Here is a 20,653-nt window from a genome sequence, read left to right on the forward strand (position 1 = left end):
ACTGTTCTGAAGCATGTGGTAGTAAAATTTAACCTCTGGTCCTGGACAATTGAAGGTCTGCAGAATATAGACCACTTATCTTAACAGAAGCCTTATGAAAAAGGCTCTAAATAGCAGTTATTGCACTTGACTTTCCATGTCATATGAACTGTGTCATGTTTCCTTTCTACTGTCGCTGATAACCTTGTGGTCCCTGTGTAACTAAAAATTAGGTTGCCTGTCTCATATGCATCCCCCAGACAACAGCCTGAAAGGATAGGACAATACTGAATAAAATGGTACGGTGATCTGCCCCCCTCCTTCAGTCCCCAATTCTGCAGTTTTGGATTGTCCTTCTTACCGCTAAATGTACTGTACCTGGCAAATTATGGTAATGTTTGGCCAAGGTGACAAGCCTCTTCCTGTAGTGCCCAGATATACATACACAGCACCCTAAACAGTGGGGGAGAAACCTTTGAGAATGTATACACCAATGCCAAGCATGGACTTAACAGTACAAGTTAGAGAAACTACTAATTCTGTGAAGACCATTAGTTAGGCTGCATTTTTCTTACCATCAGAGCCCACACAGGATATTGTGTCTTCCACCCCAAACCTAAGAACGAAATGTGATCAGCCATCTAGATTTGGGGGGGGGAGGAAGGAGGAGGGGGAAGGGAAGAATCAACATGCTCCTTTCAACAAATAAGGGAGTTTTCATTATGTTACTTGATAAGGACAATAGGCAATATCGTTAATATAAATAAAACATTCATGCAGCTTGCAGTGTAGTTCACAGTAACTTAAGGCAATGGTACAGACTGTATGTAGGCAACAAGAGATGTGTAGTATCAAATTTTCCAAACTTGGAGGCCTAATGTAAGCACTTAAATCCATATTTAGGCAGTTAAATAAGCACCACCTGATTTTCCAGAAGTGCTGAGCAGCTGGAACACCCATTGACTTAAATGGGGGCTGCTCGGGGCATTTCTGACAAATCAGACCATTAATTAAGCACCCAAATATAGATCTAGGTGCCTCCATTGAGACGGTCAAGTTTGAAAATTTGGGCTGTAGTTTGTATTAGGCAATTTGAGAAAGCAATACTGGCAACCAAACCACATGTAAACATAGCAGCCATTATCCCACTGCAAGATGACACTGACTGGAAGAATATAGGCAGGGCCGGCTTTAGGCCGATTCCCTCAATTCCCCGGAATCAGGCCCCACTCCAAAGAGGGCCCCACACCTTAGGCGCCTTTTTAGGAAAGATCTGATGCAGTATGTCAACTCTATGAATGGTGGGTGAAGATGGCCTATGTAGCCAGCTGTATGTATAGGTAAAGTATAAGTATTGACTGAGGCTGTAACACAAGTAGAGAATCAACAGGCTTAGGGCCTGTAATGTAAAACAGCTTAGCATAACTAATCAAGGCCTTGACATAAATAACTGACAGGCAAGTGACTTTAAGTCACAAGATGAAACATAGCAATAAATAAAAGTCAGTCGGTTGACGTGTGAAGTGAGAAACCACGTAAGTTACTGATATTTTAAGAAGATATGTTTAAGCAATATGTATAATATGTTTAACTGAAACGCACAAGGTTTGACAGCAGTAATATTATGGCAACTGATTGATGTAAATGCTCATGAATATGATATACCCAGTTAATTAACCTATAGAAACTGGGAACTCCAACGTAAGTAGGGCATGGAAGTTCAGATAAGGAAAAGGGGCTGAACCCCATATGAATATTTCTCCTGGGGGGGATTCTGCACCCATGTGGGGGCACAGAATTCATATGGTCCGCATTTTTCTGTCTCCCATCGACATAGCATAGTGTGGACCCCGCAGTAAGATCTAAGTATGTAGCTGAAGTTGCGTAACTTAGATGGATCTCTCGTAGTGTAGACAAGGCCTCCGCGTTTACAGAACAAGATCCAGTTTGGGAACCACCAACAAGCAGCCAGCTTATTCACCCTGAGTAATGTGAGAGATTCTCTCTTTAATGCTGATATTTGGAACATAAACAAACAAACCAGATGTTGTTTTAAATAAAGGGCTCTTACTGTATAAGTGAGATTCTGTGATCCTACAGAAGGTGCTCCCACCGCTACGTCTGGTACTCCATCCTCATTGAAGTCCAGTACTGCTATGGCAGAACCGAACCTGCCTGAAGGCTGAGAAGACACATGTCACACTCATGCAGCTAAGTAACATTTAAAAACAATAAAACAAAATCTTGGTGTTTGCCTCCTCAAGAATTTTTTGTAGAACAAACATCCTACGAAACTGCTGGAAATCCAGAACTGACCCAAAAAAATCTCACAGTTCTTAGATTGTCAGTATTATTTACTCTTAAAAGAGCAGCTGAATAAACAGAATGTCCTGTACAGATGTACAGTACCAATAGCTGAAGTGAGTACATGTGGGAGTGGTTTGTTCTGTTTTGACAGAGAGGGGGAGTTTAAAAAAACATAACATGTTTGGTCTCAGCTTGTTAATCTCATTATGACATTTGTGCTACATCCTCTTCTCAGGTTTTGTTTATCATTTAGGTGATGCTTAGAACACCCACTGTTACTATCATCGTGTCTGTGAACCAATAACATTTATGTTAAGAAAAAGAGCAGAAGACACCTCAGGACTTAAACATATTTGCTTTAGACACTATTGTACTTAAAGGGTGTGTGTGTGTCTTTCTGTTTCTTAGTAAGATGCTTACAACAAAGCATGATCTTTATATTACTCAATATATCATCATCTAGTCCTACTGTTCAATCTCAAGCCAAAGTCACTCACCACCCTCTGTCACATCTCAGCAAAGCATTTCACAGAAACCATTTGCATTGTTAGTAAACTGCCCTATTAGTGAGCCTAATAGAAACTGATTTCAGAATGGTAGCCATGTTAGTCTGTATCAGCAAAAACCACAAGGCGTCCTCATGGCACCTTAGAGACTAACAAATTTATTTGGACATAAGCTTTCGTGGGCTAGAACCCACTTCATCAGATGCATGGAGCGGAAAATACAGTACAGGTATAGTTATACATAGTACATGAAAAGATGGGAGTTGCCTTACCAGGTGGGGGGTCAGTCTAATGAGACAATTCAATTAACAGCAGAATACCAAGGGAGGAAAAATCACTTTTGTAGTGGTAATGAGGGTGGCCCATTTCAAACAGTTGACAAGAAGATGTGAGTAACAGTAGGGGAAAATAGTATGGTAAAATTAGGTTTTGTAAGGACTCATCCACTCCCAGTCTTTATTCAGGCCCAATTTGATGGTGTCCAGTTTGCAAATTAATTCCAGTTCTGCAGTTTCACGCTGGAGTCTGTTTTTGAAGTTTTTTGTTGAAGAACTGCCACTTTTAAGTCTGTTATTGACTTCCACTCCATGCATCTGATGAAGTGGGTTTTAGCCCACGAAAGTTTATGCCCAAATAAATTTGTTAGTCTCTAAGGTGCCACAAGGACTCCTCATTCAGCTAATAGAAACTGAGTAATTTATGACTTCCTGCTCTGTTTTGTATCCTGAGGAGATGTGAATCCACAAAGAACACCTCCAATAGGTACGTGGGAGATTCCTAAACATGTATAGCACTTAAACAATGTGTGTCTCACCCTCCCCAAGCCCAGCGGAAATAGGTACTGAGCTCTCAAGACTCAAATTCATAAGTTGTGGGGTTCCCAGCTCCTCCAATGGCCTAAGCAGTATTATAGCTACTAAGCAATAGCAGTATTATAGCTATTACACCTAAGCAGTATTATAGCTACTACAGTCAGAGGCACTATAGAAAAACTAAGATAAATAGCCCTGCATATGCAAAAAGAAGCAAAAGGCAGTTTTCGGCCCAACTATGCAGTGGCCTGGTAGCCATGTATCGATTCCTGGGCATGGATGGACTCCACCTCAGTGTCAGTTAAGGGTCCCAGTTTGTTTTAGTGTTACTTTGCCTGGTGGAGAGAAGAGTAAACAGATCGTCTTTAATTCAGCCACAAGGATCTTTCATAATAACAGGGATTGTTTTTCTTTAAATGCACATAACATCCTGGTTTACAGGGGAGACATTTCAGAAACCATAACAACTCTTTGTGAGAAAAAAATTAACAGCACCACTGATCAGTCAAGGGAAGGATACAGAGCACTGACCTTTTAAAAAAAAATAAAGGCAAATTGTTTTAAATGACAAATATGTGACTTGATTCCCCACCTGAAAACCCTCCAGCACTTGATCTGCTTCCGTGTCCAGATCCATGTTTACTGGAGGCAAACCTGACCGATTACTGTAGATTATGTACACCCGTCCTATCTGAACGTGGCCCAATCTGCTGTATCCTGGTGCTCCAACCACTAGATCCTCATAACCATCTTGGTTTAAGTCACCTGAGGCCATTGCCCTGTATACCAAAGGAGAAAACAAAAGCATAGCATCAATTACCACATTGGTTCAGCAAATGTAAACATTCACATTTCAAAGCTAACTGGTCACTTTCACAATTTCTTAATACTAAGAGTCTGTAAAGCCATTTTCCAAGTGATTTAAACTTATTGACTCTCAGACCTATTCTGTTGAACTAAACAGATTAGAGCCTCTGAGGTGCAGCTTCTATTAACACTGCTGTGATCTGCATGGATTGCCATCAGATAGTGTTCTTATTTACTGAACTGTACCACTTAGCAACCACCAAGCAGCATCAAACAAAGAAGCATGACATCTGCCCTGATTTCTGCCTCAATTTCTGATCTGTTCATTTGACTTGGTTTGGTGAGACTCAGTTACTTGATGGCACTCACAGAGGTTGACAGAGAAAGAACAAACTGGCATTTATTTAGTTGTTTTTTTTTAAATACTGGTGAAGGGTGCCAGATTAACAGCCCTGGAGACTAAAGTCTCCAGTTTTTGTCCCAGAGCAGATACAGCAAGACTAGCACCAGTGCAAACTTCCTCCATCTCTCTTCTCCATTGCATGTCTGCCATAATCAGGATGGAGGAGAGGAGAGAGGGTAGGTATCATTCTCCATGCTGATTCAGTCCTTCATTTCTCTTCTAAAAATGCTACCAAGAATACCAATTAGTATCAACTGGGACAACCCATTCATGTCACACAGGCTATTAAATGGTAATGATGGTCCCAAGTTATGTTGTTCAGATCCAGACCCAAATCTGGATCCAAGCTTTCCCAAAGTTTGTACATAATCAGATTTAGTTTTGGTCTTGTTCATTAGACAGGGGCTAGCCACAAAGTTTGGATCTAGATCTGAACATTTCCAAGAACTGGGGTTATCTGGAACCAGGGTTTTGCTTTGGATCAAACTTTGATCATGACTTTCAACCAGTATGGATGTGGTCAGCAGTAAACCAGTGCCCCAAAGTAAAAAAGGCTCCATATCTCAATACCTTACAGGAATGCCACGCTAAAGTAAGTTGTTCTGCAGCTGACTGCATTTACATCCTGGTTAACATGGCCCACAACTGTATCTTTAAAATCTCTTCAAGGAATAAAGATTTAATACTTTAACTGCTGCTTAAAAGATTCACAAATGAGGAGAGAGGGAAAGGAGAAAGAAATATGCACCAACCATCCAAGCCTGGCATAGGGTGATTTCAGAAAGTATGAGGCTGTGGGCTTGGAGACGTGGTTAGAGGATTGCTGATGCATGACTGCAAACGCTCTCCTGACATTCTGTGCAAACGCACTATTAATAAAGTGGAGGGATTTCTGAAAGAAAGTAGTAATTCAAGAACTATGGGAATAATAATACAACATACACAATCACCCACAGTGTATTTTCCTTACCAATAGGAACTCTGAACAAATAAGGACCTGATCCAAACCCCATGCAGGTCAGTGGGAGTCTTTACATTGATCTCAGTTACTCCTGGGGGAATTCTGTGCCAAAAAATTAAAAATTCTGCTCACACTATTTTAAAATTCTGCATATTTTATTTTTAAAATAACACAAAATAATCACACTGGTTTCTATTATTTTGGTAATTTATTTAAACTACAATATAATGGATGAAGAATAGGAGTGGGGAGCACTGGAGGAAATCCCCCAAACCCCTTGCCTAATAGTAATGTAGCTAGGTTTGACCCTTTATTTCTAGTTATTAGTCAACAAATATATGTAGCCATATGCTCAGGGTTACATTATAGGCAACTAAAGAGCAAGTGAGGGCTGGGGAATCAAACTCAAAATTTAAATTGGCTACTGACCATCTCCAGAAAGGTCAGTAGCAAACAGTTCATGGAGCACATTTTGATAGGAAATGTTTTCAATCCAAATATTTAGACCAGTTTTAATCACTAATGCACCATAAGCATTTATAAGGCCATACTGTCCTTTACACAAAGTAAAGGAGCCTTAAGACATTTATTCCTGTTTTATATTCCTGGGGGAATTCACAAAGACAATGGGAACAATTCACTAAGCAGGCAGGCTGTTACATTCTGCTCTGCCTGAGGGGACGGAGCCCACCCCCCACCTACCTCCTCAGAAACACCCGAAGCCCTGCCCTTCCACATTGAGCATGCTGCAATAGTGAGTGAGAGGGATAAAGTGTGTCTCTCACTCTCTCTCTCACATGCATGACTGCCAAGTGCCTCCCCCTGGCAGTGATTTATATTACAACCAGCTGCTCCAGGTGCCCGAACCAACCTGCCTGCGCTGCTGGAGAGGGGCGTGGGACCACTCTTGCAGCTTCCCTTTGCTTCCCTGTCAGAAGTCATTTTTCTGTGAGGAAGCAAAGAAATCTGCAGGGGACATGAATTCTATGCACATGCACTGACCCAACATTCCCCCACGAATATGACTCAGTGGACTTTGGATCAGGTCCCTAGTGCTGCTTCAGATAGAGGCAGAACCCTAACAAATCCAAAGCACAACTGGTCAAGAATGTACTACTGCACTAAGAGTAGGATTCCTTCTTGACCCGTGAGGGTGACCAGCTGCTGCTATGAAGCATGAATATTAAAGACATACTGTAATATCATTATATACAACAATATAACGTCTGTTCACACGTGTAAAATGCTACCATCCCATCTGGAGACTCTCTTCCATCCTGCAATGTACCAGACTGAGGAACTAAAACAATTTATGGCAGTTCCAAATTTTGCATGGCCCATCTATCTCCCCTTGCACTATTGATCTAAAAAGACGTACGGTTGCCCAGGATTGCATATTGAAATAAACTCCTTTCTCCGTATAATTTATATTCTTTTCAATTGTTTTTGTGAGTGAAGAAGTCACATTCTTGTGCTGTTCCTCTTTGGACTGTTTAATTCTGTTGAGATAAAGAGGCAGTAATAATTAGAAATGTTGCTGAGGGGACCGTTAATAAGATAAACCCATTAAATGCAATTTAATGACTGGACTGAAGATTTTATGCCATGAGAAAAGCTGAAGATCATGCCATATGCCATTCAGATGGCCATTTACCCAAATTTATAATAAAAAGATCTTAGAACCAGGTTCACTACTGAGTTACATCAGTTTAACTTCATTGAAATTAGTGGAACTATGCCAGTTAACAGCAGCTGAGAATCTAGTGTTACCTATTACATCAGTATCATTAGGTGTTTTCCCCTCATCACCAGTATTATTTTTACTGGCACACTATAAATGTGTAAGAACAACATTCAAACTATGTTGTCTACAGATGGATTTGAATTGTGATATTGTACACTAGTCACTTGAACTTGGGTATTGACATTCTTTTCTTTTAAAGCCATAAGCATACAAATTCTTTTATGAGTTATTAATGATCTCTAGAGCAGTAATACAAGCAAATAAATGATTTGTTAATGTTATTACTAGAGTATATTTCTAAAATACTCTCCTTGCCTTTCCTCAGACTAGTAAATCCATTGCCATACACATATTAGACCAAATCCTGCTCCAATTTATACCCTATTGAAGTCAATGGAGTTGCAAGGAATGTAAGTTAGGGTTACAGAACATTTAATTGTCTCCCTTGACTAAGACTGGAAGCAACCAAGGGAAAAAAAATAAAATAAAAAGCTAATCTCTTCTCACTTGAAATCCAAAACAACAAAGTGATAAGATAAAGGTAGGGCAGCTCTCAGACCTCCAGGCTTCCCCAAAATGTGAGATTTATAACCATATCTACCTGCCAAGCGAAAATCCCCAGTCTTTTTCAGTTTGTGCATGGGGCATTCGTTGTTTGTTTACTAGTGAGGGTGAAGAGGTTTATGCATGAATGGGAAGCACAGCCCCCAAAGGAAACTCCTACTCCTCCGCCATCTTGCTTTCTCTCACTACTTCTATTTGCTGATTCTCTTCCCTATCTCTATCAATTTTCTTTTTCTCTCCCCGCTACTTGTTATCTCTCTGTGACCCTTTCTCTATGCTGTGCTGCCCCATACCACTCCATTGCCTCGGTACCAGTTAGATGCAAACTGAAATGAATTACATATGAAAGCTTCAGATATACAGGCTGAGAAAACTCTGAATCTTTTTGTTATCTAAACTGAATATCTGATCATGGATTTTAGATGTATCCTGAATGTAATTCCCAGGATTAATTATGAATTCTTGGGAAAAAAATATACCCCTTAGAGTGTGGATTTTAGTGGAATGATCTGAATTCTTAAGATCAAAGTTTGACTAACTCCTGTGTCTCTAATGTACTTAGGTCTGACTCATTGCAGTTTCAGTTCAATGAGAATTCACCAGTAGTGTAGAGGCCATACTCAACACAAGCAGGAAGTTAGCTGTGGAATGGGTGCGCAGGTGACTACACACCCTGTGTCCTACAGAGCTGGACTCCATACGTACGTAGACCAGCACAGTAGGACTTTTTTATGTTAGCTGTGTGAGAGACAGGCATATGGCCAATGAGCCACCAGACCTCATGCATGGGTGTGCAGATGTTGCACTCCTACTCCAATCCAGGTGCTGGAACAACAGTCCCGAGGGGCAGAGTGCTTACTTCATACCCTATCCACTGGCAACAAGATTATTTGGATTGGGGAGGGCCTAAGTTTCACCCAAAGGAAAGATCAAACAAATATCTCTCTTCATACATGAAGAAATTTCTCCCCTGGAGTAGAGTTTTTCCAAAAAGGAGAAGTGAGGGACCTCGATAGGTTACCCATGTAATTGGATTTCCACACAAATGGACATTTCTTCTTTCAGAGTAAAATCTTTGCAGCTTTCAGGATTATACTTACATGTCGCTGTTCTTGTGCTCCCCATTGCACTCTATAAACAGGGGGTTCTCAGGTATGAAGCAGCCACTGAAGAAATATTGAAAACACACAGTTTTTTATTTATTCTAATGGAAGTTAAACTAAATAGAACTTTCATCCATACAGATTCCTCCTCTGGGAAGTGAGGTCGTCTCCCTCAATAGCCCCTTCTTATACAAAATTAGGGCATTGTTATATTCCTGAGAAATTCCTTTTGTATTTTTTTAAGTTGTTGATGGATTATTTAGAATCCATAAGAATATCCTGTGTGATTATGTAACAACTTACTTTGGCACTAATAACCTGCTACTCCTAGTAAAGATAAGTGATTTGGGGTAGGTAAAGTGTTTTTAATTAAAGTGACATTTTTCAAGCATGCAACACAACAGATTATATGATTTGATGTTTCCAACACCATTTTCCGATATACGTGCAGCAATATTATTCATATAGACAAACAGTACAATTGTCTGAGGTCTGCTCTCCACAGCAAAGATTGTAAACCTATCAGGGCAAAGGTGAAATATTTGTGTAAGTGATATTATAGTGATAAAGTTTTCTATGAAAATAATACCAGCCAAATACGAGTCTGAACTTGCAACTCTTAGACAATTAAGGTTCATTCTAACTCTCTGAACTCAATGAGAATCTTCTTACTTCACTGGGAGTTGGATTGGGCCCTTACTCTCACTGAATTCTGACTAAGTAAGCAAAGTCTTCAGTTTCAGGCTCCAATTCTGGGACTGGGCCTGCTTCCTTGAGAGCAATTAAACAGACTTCATAATTTCAATACAGCAAAGGTAATTTATCGGACTTTACTGTAGTCTCATATGAGGTGCAGCCTAACACATAAAACAACATATCACCTGGTCCCATTTTCTAACATGTGGCTTGCTAGCTGAAAAATATTATTTGACCAAAATGCCATGTCATCCAGTCCTCCAAGGAAATACTCCTGGAACCTCTCCACCAAAAATGGAGATTTGATAGCATATGATGGGAAAAGCTATAAACAAAACACAGTATAATTAGTGGAATGGTTCAGTGTATCTTAATGTTAATATGTACCTAGTTGCTAACAAGAAAAAAAATAAGTTACCTTGGCAACAGCAAGCATTTCTCCATGCCTGCAAAAATAAATAATCTTCAGATAAATGTACTTCATTAACAAATAATATGAAAATAACCCATTTCAAAGCCTTTGTGGACCCCTATATAATAACCTAGTATTTATCCGACTTTAAGGATGGTAATGTTGAGATATTTCCTTGTTTGTTACTATATCATAATAAGATCTGTAAAATCAGAGATTGTGATCTTTATTGCGTTTCTTAATATTTGTGCCTTCTACACTGCTCTGCAACTCAGCACAACTATGGGTACACCTACACTGCCTGCAGCAGCACAGGTATAAATAGCAGTGTAGATGGTGAGGCACTCCTTAGGCCAATAAAGTAAAGATTTACCTGAAGCCTGTGGGTAGGTACATGGCTCTCTACTTGCCAAAGCAATGCCTCCCCAACTACACTGCTATTTTTAGCAGTATACTGTCCCACTGCCTCTCCACAGCTAACGCCTTTCCCCAGGTCAGGAAGAGACTCTCAGTGGGGAAAGGCTCGGCAGCAGCAGGCTCATTCTTTCCCCCCTGCCTTTTCCTGGCAGAGCCTTTACTCACTGCAGTGAAAGTCTCTGGCAGTGGGGGAGCTGCTGAAGCCTTTCTCCACTGCCAAAGCCTTTCACTGACACATGGATGCAGCTTGCTTTTCATTGTGGCTACATATACCCTGTATGCAGCCGCCACTGTTGGATAGTATAGACATAGCCAGTTGGTAAATAATTGAATTAATGAACATAGCTGTGAGACTCAAAATATTCTAAAGTAGTCATTACCACAGTTCAGGTTCTCTGAGCTAAGAGAGACAACTTCCCTACCTATCCTTCAGACCTGTAGTATTCTGGAAGTGTCTGCATTGGTGTCAATGTCTGTGGGCAAGTGAGCTAGCTATAGCTACGCATCTATATTGCGCTCTTCATTGAAGAAGATCAGAGTTTTACTGCTAGAGTGTCACAACTTGGCCATGCTTCAAAACATTGGTGTTACCTCACAACACAGGCCTGTTTATGTTGTTAAGACATACAGTCCAACTATTGTATTCATCTATTTATAAAATGTAACAACTGTGAAACTTGGATACAGATCCAAACCTTCATTCCAAATTTCCCCAAAGCTCAAGGGTGTTTGGGAGAGAAGTTTGAGTTTGGGTCATCTCTAACGTAGAGATGCAGGTTCAGTGATTTACTATGAAAGTTATTATAATTTTTCCCCATATGTTTTGTGAAATAAGAAGTTCACAACTCAGTGACTTACAATTCGAGAAACAGCAGGTAAGTGCAGTCAATAATTGTGCCTTCAGTTATTACTTCTTGGCCATAATATTCCTTATAGATAGCTAGCAGGTCTTTGACTGGTACATACCTAAAAAAAATACTGAGGTGTTAGAACTAATATTTCCCATTTAATCCAATAAAACACAATACATTTTATATAAGTCCCTCCATGAGATTCTTGTCTAGTAGATATGCCTAGTCTTGGGTTGTGTCCTCTCCTCTGGCCTACCCCTTGCCCTTCTGGGATCAGTCTATTCAGAGCTAGCATAATTGTTCCTACCCCACCTTCAGCGCAGATCTATGACAGAGCTTATACAGGGACAAGGATCTTCTGCACTGGGATGAACTTCACCCTAGTCACACAAAATATGACATAACCAATGTTTCAGTGTAATTGTTAAATAAGTATATTGTACCTGAAAGTTGTAAGTTACGAGAAAATGTCTAAAACTGTTTTTTAAATGTACTTGATGATGATGTATTACTCTTGATTTACAATGTTTAACTGAAGCAAGTGTCCATTTTATATGAATTTCAAATCTTCTCTTAGTGATGTTCAATTTATGGGACATAAAACAACCAATAGGACCACTTTATGATTCATTATGCAATGAAAAAATATTTAAATACTGACAACCACAATTTTTTATTTCTACAAAAACTAGTAAGAATTTGCATAAAAACACCAAAAAATAGCTAAATTAAACAGATGTATCCCCTTATAAAGATATTGCCATTGAGTTATATAAAGAACAGCTAGGACTTTCCAGCAAACTATTTTTGTCGTTGTTGATTTCCTGTGTGACCAGTGTGAATATCTTATCTGTGTGTGTCAGTTTTCTCATGTGTAAAATGGAGATACTACTACTTCCTTTCTCCGTCCCCTATGGCTGCTCTTCAGGGCAGGGACTGTCTCTTGCTCTGCGTGTGTACTGTGCCTAGCACAATGACTTTCCGATCTCAGGTGGGGCCACTTGGTGCTACAATAATACAAATAAATATTATTGTAGTAGAACATCCTGAAATTAGCATCTACACTATGTGTTATGTGTGCAGCAAAAATTAATGAGAGTATTTCTTCAAAACATTGACAGCTTAAGCACAATGCTCTTACCAGTCTGCTTTCAGGTAACTAAAATCAAGTTCAAACTGGCTCAATACGTCACCTCCTACATTTAGAGAGAGGGGTTAAAAATCAGCTTTACTATATTAGCACAAAACATCAATTTCTTTTTTAAAAAGGTATCTATCACTGGGCCTTGGCAGTACTCCATATGGCTCCTGTGTGTGTTAATACTGTAGAGTTCCATTTCAGGTATGTAAATATTTCTGACTTGGAATATGTTGATGGTACACTTGAAAGAGAGAGAGGGGATAAGCATTCTGCATTTCCAGAACATGATAAAAGCATTATCATATTTAAAGTCAGAGCAGTGACTCGGTTTAACTTTGAAGTCCTCCTGCTTACATTTTGGCTTTAAGTAGGAATGGCAGGTTCTGCAGCGTATCTTCTGAGAGATGCACAGCAGCTGCAGCACCAGGGTGAGAGGGCAAAGGTGATTTTATGCAGAATCTGACCATCCAGAATCTGTTGCCAAGGGGAGCCAAAATGACATAGGGAGGGGTGGGGAGGGAGAAGTGGCACAACTTTAATTTACAACACCTGCACTGCAGCCCAGACTCTACACAGTGGTGAACAGTTTAGCAATCACCCTTCCCATTCCCAGCCACCATCCACATGGGTCCTACACCAGGGTTTGCGGGGTGGTGGAAGGGAGACAGGACAGGGTCCTTGCGGCTCATTTCTGACTCCTGTACAGCGTCAGATCAGCATACCGGGGGAGGGGAGGGGCAGAATCATCCCCATAATTTGACTATGCACTACACTGGTATTCACAAAGGGACTGGGACCTCGTTGGTTCATATCAGTAAAAATAAAAATTACCAAAATCACCAGTATGATGAGCATCTGAGTATGAGCCATGAAAATCAATCTGGGGAAAAAAAGAATATTTCGTGTATAAAACCAATTACAATAAGCCAGTTTTGATCATCCTTCGGTACAAACAGAAAAGGACAAGTAAAGTGACACTAAAGTTGATAGGCCCAAAATTTGGCCAACTTTGTTTTGCAAAATGTTTGTCACATCAGTGTGTGAAGTTAAGCATGTGCGTGTAAGTCTTTCCAAGGTCAGAGACCTAGATTTTTCCCCTGGGTTAAAAGCCTATTTGTAAATACAAGTTATCAATACCAATATCTACAGGTATGATTAACCAACAAAATGATGTACACTTACTTCTCCCATGGTCCTGAGAAATCCTTGATCAATGCCCAAGTTATGCCAGCTCACATCTGCCACCATATGTGAGGCAATTCCAAACAGGAATGCCACCAGTTTCTCTGTAGTCTAAACAACAAGAATATGCACGTAGTAATGCCCAATCACTTTACTACAGCCCCACTATCTTTAAAAAAAGTTATTAGCATTTCATCTGCTTAGTGCATTTAATAAGGATACAGTTCAGCAACCCTTCTCACTAACGGCTCTATATTGCAAGGTGCTGAGAACTTTGGCCCAGATCCTCAAAGGTATTTAGGTGCCTAACTCCCATTGATTTCATTGGCAGTTAGGAGCCTAAATACCTTCAAGGATCTAGGATCTTTGTTCCTGATCCTGCAAAGCATTTAATTACATGCCTAACATTAAGTACTGTATTAGTTCCAAGACTATGGAGTTACATGCTTGACTTTATTGACATCAGTCGGCCTACTCATCTGCTTTGAGTTACACATATCAGTGCTATGCTGGATCAGGGACATAATATTCAGCATGACGGCATCCTTCAAGACTGAGCCCACTTAGCCATACTTATGCTAGTAGTCTCATAGACAAAACAATGGAGTACCTGTGCGAGCACTACTCAACATAAAGGTGGAAGAATAGAGCACTGAATAATTTCAGAGGGATTCCTTTGTCACTTAGGAATAGATATATCAACTTGTAATACAATATGATTTGAAGTCTCACCTTATGTCTAATTAGAAGTTTATTTCAAACTTTCATAGGCAAAAAGTTGTGACGTTATTTGTGAACACATTCCTCAGCAGTGTTGGTTGAGTTTCTTCAAGAATCAGTGGTCTTCCCTAAACCATGATCACTTTTAGAGATTTTCCCCCTCAACAACTTTACAGCTCATAAAAGTTAAACAGTCCACATGAACAGTACTGTTCAGAGCCAGGGAAAATGCTGCCTCTGCACAAGTCTTCCCAAACCTCCGAGGTTTAGGAATGCACTTCAGAGCTGACCTATAAAATGCCTTAAATTGCTGTTGCAATTAGTGGATTCTCCTGAGCAAAGGCTGGCAAAATTCTACTGGCAAACTCTCCAGGGGACAAGGACTAGGATATGACCCCCAAGGATATGATCCAGACGTGGCTGGAAAAAAACAACAACCCTGATTGTGACGCGTGGCCAGAAAGGGTTAAACATCCTGCAAAATAAATTATTCAAATTCAACCCTTAAAGACATGTGGAGAGACATGTGTTTTTGTGTATTTACATATGTATGGACAGTGGTCAACAATGTAATCAACAGCCCGTGTCTATGCTGTAGTCTGATAATTCAAAGATAAAAAGAACATCCTAGCATTTAAATGAAGTGTAAACACGGGATAGCTCTGTATTCATCTCTCTTTGAAATGTATAGCAAATCATCAGTGAATGGTGGAGGAACAGGCGATTGTCTTATGTTAATTCATATAGCTAAGTACTGATGATGGACCCACTTCAAAGACGCCCTGATTACCTATTGTTCCCCAAAGGACTCCAACTTGTCAAAGAAGACCTGAAATTGTATAAAAGTTCCTTGGGTCCTGATCCTTTTTATCTCAGATCTGTTTAAGCTTCATCTGGGGAAGTTTGAGTCGCAGGATGAGATCCCAGTTAAGCTGGTACTCCCTGGATATGATATTGGACATTGGACTATAACCTATGAACTAAATTTTAAAGGAACTCTTTGCAGCTACAAAGCTCACCATCTTTGCTATGTATCTGAACCTCCAGAATTGAACTCATGTCTGTATGTATATTGATCTTTTAACCATACTCTCACCCTTTTCTTTTTAAATAAATTTGAGTTTAGTTAATAAGAATTGACTGTAGCATGTATTTGGGCAAGATCTAGAATATTCATTAACCTGGGAGGTAATGTTTCTGATCCTTTGGGATTAGTAATACCTTTTCTTTTATATGATGAAATAAGATTTTCAGAAATCTTCATCATATTTGACATGGGTACCTGGATGGAGGCCTGAGGCTGGGGTACTTTAAGGGAACTGTGTTGTTGGTATCTGGGCAGCCAGTGAGGTAATAAAGAAACTGTTTTGTGCTGGCTTGGTAAATCTAAGTATTAAAAATACCCACCAGCTTTGGGGATTATCTGCCCCATTCTTTGCAGTTCACCCTAACTGAGTGACCTCAGCTGGCCCCCATTGGGACCCCAGTCACACTGACATCTGAGAGTTCTATCCCAAGATCATGAGTGAGACTTAATTTTACTTTGAAATCGCTGTCCGCCCCAGACAACCAGGCTCCAACTGACAGCCTGGGAAGTGGGAAAGGGGACCCCACTGCAGCCTCACCAGGCCTGGGGAGGGCAAAGAATCCTAAAAGGAGCAGAGGTGAGGCTGGGAGAGCTGAAATATCACCTGGAGGAAGCTGGAGGGGTGAGGTGAGGAAGGTGGGGCTTGATGGGGCTGTATTGATGGTGGGTTCTGAGCAGATGGGAGTGAGTGCTGGGAGGGTGAACTGAGGGAAGTGGGGGTTGATGGGGATGGGGCACTGAACTGATGGGGTGGTGATGACAGAACTGACGGGGGTTTACGGAACAGGATTAATTGCTGGGCAGGAGACGAGCAGATGTGGGGGTGAGAGTATTTGTAGTGGGGCCAAAATCACCTTATCTAGTACATGTCGGAGAGTGGACAACATGCACATACCCTGGGGATGGGCAGGGGAGTTCAAATATCAAGAGACCGACCTAAAAAACATAATTTATTTTTTAATCTTGTGATTTTGGGGGGTCTGTCTCATGATTTTTGATCTCTTGAAGTTGGCAATACTGTTTAGGTGAAAAAGATGGTTGGTGGAGGCTTTAAGAAGTCCATGCAAATTCAAGGGGTTTTCCTACCTCCTCCCAAGGCTGAGGATACTTCTTCCTGATGTAATGGATACTAGTGTTGAGAAATGGTGCCCAGTGAGTGTCTTCAGAAACATAATGAAATATTCCTGCAACATCAAAAAACAAAATTATACCTTGATTTGAACTGCTCCATACGTTAGATTTCTGCTCAATTGCACATTCAATGAATGTTACTTTTGAAACATTTTATTGTATCAAGAGTCACTGAAAAGCATTTGTGCATATTTTATATTGTCAAAACAGATACTACATTTACCTGCCGTATTTTTGATGGGAACATGTGAAAGCCTTATTCCACCCCGCCCGCCCCCCACTGCCCTCATGGTTTATGAGTAAGTGAGATACAGAAAAGTATATTACACCTTAAGGGAAGAAGTCTAGCAGAGTGAAGAGAGAGGCTGGTGGCCAAATGAATGCACTGGATTTTATGGTAAGACAAGCTAGTAGGATATCCAGGCAAATCAAAATCCCATGCATGAGCTGACTGCCACAGGGGTCTGGAAGGAAACGGCCATCATCTCTGTGTACAAGATTAGGTATGCAGGTCTGTTGCATCTTACACTGGAGTTACGTTCCACAGTCAGTGCATAAAATCACGTATAGTCAAAATGACCCTTGAAAATCCCTTAAATCACCCATAGAGTACAGTTTTGTATATACAACCCTGTACAGTACTATGTATTATATACAGCAATGTACAATACAGTATACAATAAAGACTACATATGCAAAATATAATTTTATAGTATTTTAATAACAACAGAGAGGCAGAAGAATGAAAGAATAAAAAATGAAAACAGTAGAGTACAGTGCAGTACTGTAAACCTGAACAGTCACCAGTCATCCTGGATATTCTTGCTAGTCTTGTACTGTACCCACTCCAATGATTAGTCTTCCTTTTCCCCTGACAACACTATAATTGAGTCGACAGGGCTTGATGTCGATCCAGGAGACGATGGACCAGGCTTGGGTGATGGAGAGCTAGTCGTAGATGAAGTGGTTGGCTCTGGTTCAGCTTGAGAAGTTGATTGTGTGGGCTCTGCTTCTGCTGGTTGTTTTTTCTTTAAAAACATGGTGATTGGCAACTGTTGCTGTTGTCTCTTGAGCTCCTCAAACATTTCTTAGCACAGTCTCAAATCATCCGTAATACTACATGTGATTTTGAGGCTTCATTGCATAGAAGGATCATATTCAGAAATTAAATCATTCAAGAGTTTCGCTGCTTGGAACACTTCAGAAAATTTATGAAGATTCCAAGTTGCTGGCTCTTCCTGTTCATCATCATCTTCGTCTTCTGTAGATGATTTTATCAGTTCCTCTAACTCTTCGTTAGTCAATGTTTCTCTATGGCCCTCAATTAATTCCTCAATTTCTTCCTCGAGGATGTCGACGAAGCCATCACCACCCACTTGCCTGGCCACCTGAACAATGAGTTTCACTTCTTTGTCAATGGTCAGGAAACCCTTAAAACCCTTCACACAGTCTTCCTATAGGTTTCACCAACGCGCATTGACTGTTTCAGGCTTGATTGCATCCACTGCCTGTTAAATATAAGTGATGCAATCAGCAATGTTGAAGGACTTCCAACTCTCCATCACATTAACATTGGGATCAGCATCCATAGCGGTAAGGATCCGTGAGAATGTAAGCCTCGTGTACGTGGCCTTGAAACAGCTAATCAAAAAGGCTTGGTCGAGAGGTTGGAGGATGGAGGTGGTATTGCGGGGGAGAAAGATGACTTCAATGTTGTTATGCACAAACCGGAGTGCCGCAGGATGGCCAGGAGCATTGTCTACGATCAGCAACACTTTAAAGTCAAGTCATTTCTCTTCAAGGTACTGCTTGACCTCCAGAATGAAACACTTGTGGAACCAAACCGGAAATACTCCAGCCGTCACCTAAGCCTTTTTATTTGATTGCCAGAACACAGGCAGGAGATTTTTGTTCTTGCCTTTTAGGGCACAGGGATTTGCAGCCCTGTAGAGCAAGCCCGAATTTATTAAATGCCCAGCCGCATCGCCACAAAGCAACACAGTCACACGGTCTTTAGCTGCTTTGAAGCCAGGGGCTTGTCTTTCTGATTTCGAAATGTAAGTGCGGGTGGGCATTTTTTTCCAGAAGAGCCCAGTCTTGTCAGCATTAAAAACTTGTTCTGGAAGACAGCCCCTTTCCTCTATGATTTTCTTTAATTGTTCGGGGTAGGCTTTTGCTGCGTCCTCATTGGCAGATGCAGCCTCACCAGTAGTCTGCATGTTTTTGAGGTTGAAGCGGTTCCTAAAACTGTTAAGCCAACCTTGGCTGGCTTTGAATTCCTTCTTATCAGAAGGCTGTCCCTCTTCGGCAGGAGGTTTGAACAGCGCATAGATGCTAAGAGCCTGTTCTCGCAACATGTTGCCATTGATAGGCACACGTTTACAGTTCATGTCTTCCAGCCATAAGTTTAATGCCTTTTCAGTCTTCACTAAAGTCTTATCATGCACTTGGCTCATCACCTTAGCAGTTACTGGAGCACTTGATGCCACGGCTTGACGAATTTCTCTCTCTTGAATCTTGATGGCCCGGATGCTAGATTCGTGGTGGCCGTATTTACGCACCACATTGGCAATGGACATACCATCTCTCAATAAGTCCAACACAGCCAGTTTTTCATCCAGCATTGGAACACATCGCTGTTTCTTCAGCTGAACACCAGATGAAGTAGGTGGCTTGCGTTTAGGGGCCATTTTATATGAAAAATACGTACTGTACAGTATCTTTAAACAGTACAGGTACAGTAGAATCTCACTCAGCGCGGCGAGATGCGCACAGTATGAGAGGCACAGGGGGACTGAGTACTGTAGTGGGAACAGCAGTACTGTAGTGGAAACAGCAGATTTGCTTCTCCCATCTCACACTCACTCTGGGGCATACACACTATTTAAACTGTTGGGGTTTTTTGGGGTTTTTTTTTTGCCAACCCTCCAGGGTTATTATAGGGGAGAACCTTAGCACACGCCTAAAGACATGCTGTTGCTGTCAAGTCCCCCAAAACATATTTTATTGGGAACAGCAGATTCGCATCTCACGCTGGTGGAATTGCCCACACTTTTTTTTCCCCCCCGACCGTGTAAAGCTGAAATCGTGCATGTTAAATGCGCGTAAGATGCGACAGACCTGTATTATCAGTTTGTGTGGGGAGATAAAGTCTTCATCTGAAGTATCAATAGGGTGACCAGATAGCAATTGTGAAAAATAGAGACAAAGGGTGGGGGGTAATAGGAGCCTATATAAGAAAAAGCCCCAAATATCGGGACTGTCCCTATAAAATCAGGATATCTGGTCACCCTAAGTATCAATCTCTGGCCTCGCTTTGACTTGGACAATTCAGATCTGGTCTCATCTAATAGTGAGCCAGGTAAGCAAATTCTGTGTGCCGATGTAATGCTCTGGGAGTTAATTTTACAGTGCCTAGTAGTGTAACTTTGAATTCTAACCAAGTGCAGCTCTTTTACTGGGGGAGAAAGGGAGCAAATAGATTTTCTAGAATCCAGAAAGAAGATGGATGAAAAGAACCTGATTTTATGTATAAATGGTAAAAAAAACTGACAGGGTCTCCTGGATGATTTCACTGCCTACTATTTTCCTTTTGTTTTTAAGGGGAGATGAACTGGAAACATGGGAAGACTTAGCTATTGGTACCAGTAATGCCAGTTGTAGTAGTAATTTTTTTATATGGACTTTTGTTCTCTAAAAAAAGGGATTAAGATTCAAATTTATTTCCAATAGGCCCCCAAACAGTCATGAGATAAGCTATGTCTACACTGCAGCTGCACCACTGTAGGGCTTCTGGTCAAGACTCTGGAAGTCAATGAGACAGAGCTCTT

General features: G+C 40.8%; 1 protein-coding gene across 3 annotated transcripts in view; it reads right to left on the reverse strand.

Moving 5' to 3' along the window:
• The window catches only part of GPLD1 (glycosylphosphatidylinositol specific phospholipase D1), a 36,419-nt gene that overhangs the window by 8,343 nt on the left and 7,423 nt on the right, over positions 1–20,653 (reverse strand). For 2 of the 3 annotated variants that reach the window (XM_039521327.1, XM_039521326.1), the window contains exons 4-16: positions 16,779–16,876; positions 13,886–13,996; positions 13,535–13,583; positions 12,704–12,758; positions 11,570–11,677; positions 10,301–10,328; positions 10,068–10,207; positions 9,184–9,249; positions 7,154–7,274; positions 5,567–5,706; positions 4,197–4,383; positions 2,051–2,161; positions 358–432 (exon numbers count right to left, since the gene is read on the reverse strand). In XM_039521327.1, coding sequence (XP_039377261.1) covers positions 358–432; positions 2,051–2,161; positions 4,197–4,383; positions 5,567–5,706; positions 7,154–7,274; positions 9,184–9,249; positions 10,068–10,207; positions 10,301–10,328; positions 11,570–11,677; positions 12,704–12,758; positions 13,535–13,583; positions 13,886–13,996; positions 16,779–16,876 — 1,289 coding nt within the window. The remainder of the gene's footprint in view (positions 1–357; positions 433–2,050; positions 2,162–4,196; positions 4,384–5,566; positions 5,707–7,153; positions 7,275–9,183; positions 9,250–10,067; positions 10,208–10,300; positions 10,329–11,569; positions 11,678–12,703; positions 12,759–13,534; positions 13,584–13,885; positions 13,997–16,778; positions 16,877–20,653) is intronic. The other variant, XM_039521328.1, reaches the window with a different exon arrangement.

The sequence above is a fragment of the Mauremys reevesii genome, linkage group 2 (assembly GCF_016161935.1).
Source record: "Mauremys reevesii isolate NIE-2019 linkage group 2, ASM1616193v1, whole genome shotgun sequence".
In the NCBI taxonomy this organism is placed as follows: Eukaryota; Metazoa; Chordata; order Testudines; family Geoemydidae; genus Mauremys; species Mauremys reevesii.